This window comes from Castanea sativa, chromosome 11 (assembly GCF_040712315.1).
Source record: "Castanea sativa cultivar Marrone di Chiusa Pesio chromosome 11, ASM4071231v1".
Classification (NCBI taxonomy): Eukaryota; Viridiplantae; Streptophyta; class Magnoliopsida; order Fagales; family Fagaceae; genus Castanea; species Castanea sativa.
In genome coordinates, this window is record NC_134023.1 from 30,541,088 (window position 1) to 30,546,087 (window position 5,000).

Sequence of the window (5,000 nt, forward strand, 5' to 3'; positions counted from 1 at the left end):
TAAAAATCAGATTTTTTGATAGAATATTATTGAATAAAATCAGAAAAGGTGAGGCTTTGCTCTCTTTTGGTTCTTCAAGAACTGTGAACTTATCAAGGATTCTTCCTTGTGGCGTTCAAACTTTATACCTTTGGTTCGTGATTCTTTATAATCATTGGGTCAAGGTCAACTTATACATTTGGTTCGCGTTTCGATTATAAACGTTGGGTCAGGGTTTCTATCAAAAATCTGAATTTTAGCTTTCTTGGCCAAGTATTCCAATATTTTTGTTGGGTCTCAAAGCGTGTCGATTGAGGTTCGCATCATTTGGTATTAAATATTCCAATATTTTTGTTGGGTCTCAAAGCGTGTCAATTGAGGTTCGCATCAGTGTACGTAGATGATATGTTGATAAAAATCTTGCGAGAGGATGACCACCTCGACGACCAGAAGGAGACATTCGAAAAGCTTAAGTGCTATAACATAAAGTTGAATCCAAACAAGTGTACATTCGGGGTGGCGACAGGAAAGTTCTTGGGATTCATGGTGACTCAAAGGGGTATCGAAGTTAACCCGGACAAGGTTCAGGCTATCATGGAGTTGGCACCACCGAAAACTATCAAGGAGGTACAGAGTTTGAATGGTAAGGTCGCAGCATTGAACATATTTGTTTCAAGAGCAACAGATAAGTGCCTCCCCTTCTTCCACACATTGAAGAAGGCTTTTGAATGGACGACTGAATGTCAATAGGAATTCGAGGATCTAAAGGCATACCTTTCTTCCCCACCATTGTTAAGCCCACCCAGACCAAGAGAAGAGCTCTTCCTCTACTTGTCCTTTTCCTTAGCCGCTGTCAATGCGACTCTAGTTAGGGCCTAGAAACCGGTATGCTTCATAAGCCAAGCACTACGAGGGGCAGAAGAGAGGTACCCACCTATGGAAAAGCTCGCCTTCGCGTTGGTAACTGCAGTGCACAAGCTCAAACCATACCCGTTGCGGAGAGCAATGAGCAGTGCAGAGGCGGCTGGGCGAATGGCACTATGGACGATCGAGCTGAGTGAGTTTGATATATAGTATCGTCCAGGTACAGCCATCAAAGGGCAAGTTATCGCCGATTTCATTGCTGAATTCACTTGCCCGGATGAGCAGGGGGCAAGAAGGAACCCCCGATGGGTGATACACACGGACGGGTGAGAGGAGCTGGTATAATACTTCTCAGCCCCGAGGGAGACAAGGTTCAGTGCATGATCAGACTTAATTTCCCCGTAACAAATAACGAGGTTGAGTACAAAGCTCTAATAGCAGGACTAGATCTTGCACAAGCTGCAGGGGCCACGGATGCGATGGTACGTTGCGATTCCCAAGTAGTCACTAGTCAGATTAATGGTTGCTACGAATGCAAAGGAGAACGGATGAAGGAATACCTTGAGCAGGTGAAGAATTGGATGCGCAACATCAATGTAGAGTTTGTTCAAATCCTAAAGGAAGAGAACGAACAAGCCGACCGTCTTGCTAGGGCGGCCTCAGCAGATAGGAATTGAGAAAAACTAGACGATGCCAATTATCTCCTACCTGAAGGATGGTTTGTTGCCCGAGGACAGGGGAGCCGCGAGAAAATTGAGGGTATATGCTGCCCAGTGCATACTGATTAAAGATTTCTTATACAACAGAGGATTCTCCCGCTCATACCTAAGGTGCCTTGTCCCCGAAGAAGCAGACTATGTCATGAGAGAAGTTCATGAAGGAGTATGCGAGAACCATTCGGGGTCGCGATCCTTAGTCCATAAGCTGATTAGGGTTGGGTACTACTGGCTCACTATGCAAAAGGATGCCCAAACGTACGCTAGGAAATGTGACAAATGTTAGAGGTTTGGCAACCTCATAAGGCAACCGATGGAAGAACTCACTCCAAAGATGGCTCCATGGCCCTTTGCTCAATGGGGGCTCGACATCATGCGCCCGTTTCCTACGGCAGTCAGGCAACTGAAATTCCTACTGGTCGACATAGATTACTTCATGAAGTGGGTAGAGGCCGAAGCCATAGCCAACATCACGGAAAAGAATGTATGCAGTTTCATGTGGAGAAACATCGTTTGCAGATACGGAATACCTAGGGTCCTGGTATCAAACAACGGGAAACAGTTCGATAACGACGTATTCAGGGGCTTCTGCTCGTAGCTTGGGATCAAGAACCATTATTCTTCACCTGCCCACCCTCAAGCCAACGGATAGGCTGAGGTCACGAACCGATCCTTGCTGAAAATTATCAAGACTCAGTTCGAGGGGGCAAAAGGTATCTGGCCAGAGGAGCTATCTAGTGTACTATGGGCATATAGGACAACGGCTAGAACACCTACAGGAGAGACACCGTTTCGATTTGCGTATGGCAGCGAAGCGGTCATCCCAGCTGAGGCAGGCCTCACCAGTTACGAGGTAGCGAACCACGATGAGAAGAGGAACGATGAGGCGATGCATCTGTAGCTCGATTTAGTGGATGAAATTAGAGCGATGGCTAAACAAAGGCTAGCACAATACCAAAGCCTCATGGCCAGGCACTATAACTCCCGGGTGAAACACAAGGACTTCAAGGAAGGAGATCTCATCTTGAGGAAGGTAATGGGCGCTACTGAGGACCTCTTTCATAGGAAGCTAGGACCCAATTGGGAAGGACCATATAGGGTTGCGTCATGGCATAGGAAGGGCACGTACAATCTCGAGACGCTGGACGGAAAAAAGCTATAGCATCCCTAGAACGCGGAACACCTAAAGAGATACTACCAGTAGATAGAGGCGCCACCTCTGGCATTCCTCATTTCCAATTTATTTTTTCAACAGATATTTTTAGTTTTTATTATTCCCTACGGTACTTTTAGAGCCCAAAGGGCAATCTTCTTGTTTTTTATGAACAATATTCTACTTGCTTATCCATCATAATAAGAGGAGTTTATGCAGAACATATTGAATGTTTTCCGCTGAAATTCATTTACTTAAGTCTACAAACTGGACGGATCATCCTATGAAGGATGAAATTCATTTATAGTCCACAAACTGGATGGATCATCCTATGAATGATGAAATTCATTTACAGTCCACAAACTAGACAGATCATCCTATGAAGGATGAAATTCATTTACAGTCCACAAACTGGACGGATCATCCTATGAAGGATGAAATTCATTTACAGTCCAAAAACTGGACGAATCATCGAAAGAAGGATGAAATTCATTTACACAAGTCCCCAAATTGGACGGATCATCCTATGAAGGATGAAACTCCTTTACATAGTCCATAAACTGGACGGTTTATCCTACGAAGAATGAAATGTGTAAAGTCCATTAACTGGACGGATAGTCTTATAAAGGATGAAATTAGTTCATAAAACGGACAAATTATTAACAGAGGGACAACCTGTTCAAACTATAAGAAGCAATTAATATGAAAAACGGATGGGTGTGCATTAGAAAAAACACAATCAAAACACTAAATGTTTACATAAAAAGCCTACAAAAGGCAACGATTCAAACATATCAAACATACTGTTCTCCCGTATATTTCCAAACTTAAACAAAAATATGACAACTACTCCGGGGCTACAGGAGTTTCTTCCTTATCATCAGGCTCTTGAGCTGAAGGATGACAAGCATCACTCTCGACGGACCCCTTCACATCACTGTGGTCTTCACCAAAGAGCTTGTCCGTCCCCTTGTGTCAATGGGGTGAGCTGGAGTCTGGTCCTCAGGGTCGATGGTGATGTGTGAGAGGTTCAAGTCTAGAAAAGAAGTCTTAACTTGACAGAGGCAGTCATCAAAGCCGTCGGCAAAAGAAGTGTGATGAGAATCAACAAGCATTCAAGGATCCATTGCATGTTCCAGTTGGGCCTATTACAAGAGCAAGATCCAAGAAGATCCAAGAAGCACTAAATGGGCTGATTCAAGAGCTTTGGGCTGATTCTAACGCAGGATATTCCAAGCAATGATGAGAATCAACAAGCATTCAAGGATCCATTGCATGTTCCAGTTGGGCCTATTACAAGAGCAAGATCCAAGAAGATCCAAGAAGCACTTAATGGGCTGATTCAAGAGATTTGGGCTGATTTTAACGCAGGATATTCCAAGCTTGGCCCAAAGGAAGATGAAAGTGTAGTAAATTTAATTCAAGCTATTTAGGGCTGATCTGACTTAATTGGAAGTGATTTATGGCATGAATTAATGGCTGATTGACTTTCCAGCTCTGTATCAGTTAAGGCAGATTTTTTCCTATTTTGGATCTGCTAATTTCAGACCAAATCAACTTTTATTTAGGGTTTTATTATTTAGTACGTTTTTTAGGTATTTTCCTTGTTTTTAGGTGCATTTAATGCTTTTTAGGTCAAACTTGATTCCTGATATGGTAAGGTATCAATTAGGAGTTATTTTAGAATATATTTTCTTGTCTGTCAAGTTTTCTGGAGCCCTTAAATAGGCTCTGAAGTCTGTAAACGTTTATATAGAAAATTATTGAATAAAATTCAGAAAAGGTGAGGCTTTGCTCTCTTTTGGTTCTTCAAGAACTGTGAACTTATCAAGGATTCTTCCTTGTGGCGTTCAACCTTTATACCTTTGGTTCATGATTCTTTATAATCATTTGGTCAAGGTCAACTTATACCTTTGGTTCGCGTTTCGATTATAAACGTTGGGTCAGGGTTTCTATCAAATATCTGATTTTTAGCTTTCCTGAGTTAAATATTCCAATATTTTTATTGGGTCTCAAAGCGTGTCGATTGAGGTTCGCATCATTTGGTATTAAATATTCCAATATTTTTGTTGGGTCTCAAAGCGTGTCGATTGAGGTTCGCATCATTTGGTATCAGAGCACAGGTTCTAAAATCAGTTTTCTATCCCTTTATTTTTTTTGTTTCCTGTTATCATCCTATCCTATTCCTTTTGTGTTCTTCATTCATCGAGCTTATTTTTTGTTTTTTTTGAAGTGCACTAGGTTAAAATCGTGCACCCAGTTCACAAAAAAAAAAAAAAAAAACGTGA

General features: G+C 42.2%; 1 protein-coding gene across 1 annotated transcript; it reads left to right on the forward strand.

Moving 5' to 3' along the window:
- The first annotated feature begins 915 nt into the window (after nt 1-915).
- Nucleotides 916-1,520, forward strand: LOC142616336 (uncharacterized). Its single transcript, XM_075789210.1, has 2 exons — nt 916-1,036; nt 1,129-1,520. The coding sequence occupies exons 1-2, from the start codon at nt 916-918 to the stop codon at nt 1,518-1,520; spliced, it is 513 nt and encodes a 170-aa protein (XP_075645325.1).
- The last annotated feature ends 3,480 nt before the right edge of the window (nt 1,521-5,000 follow it).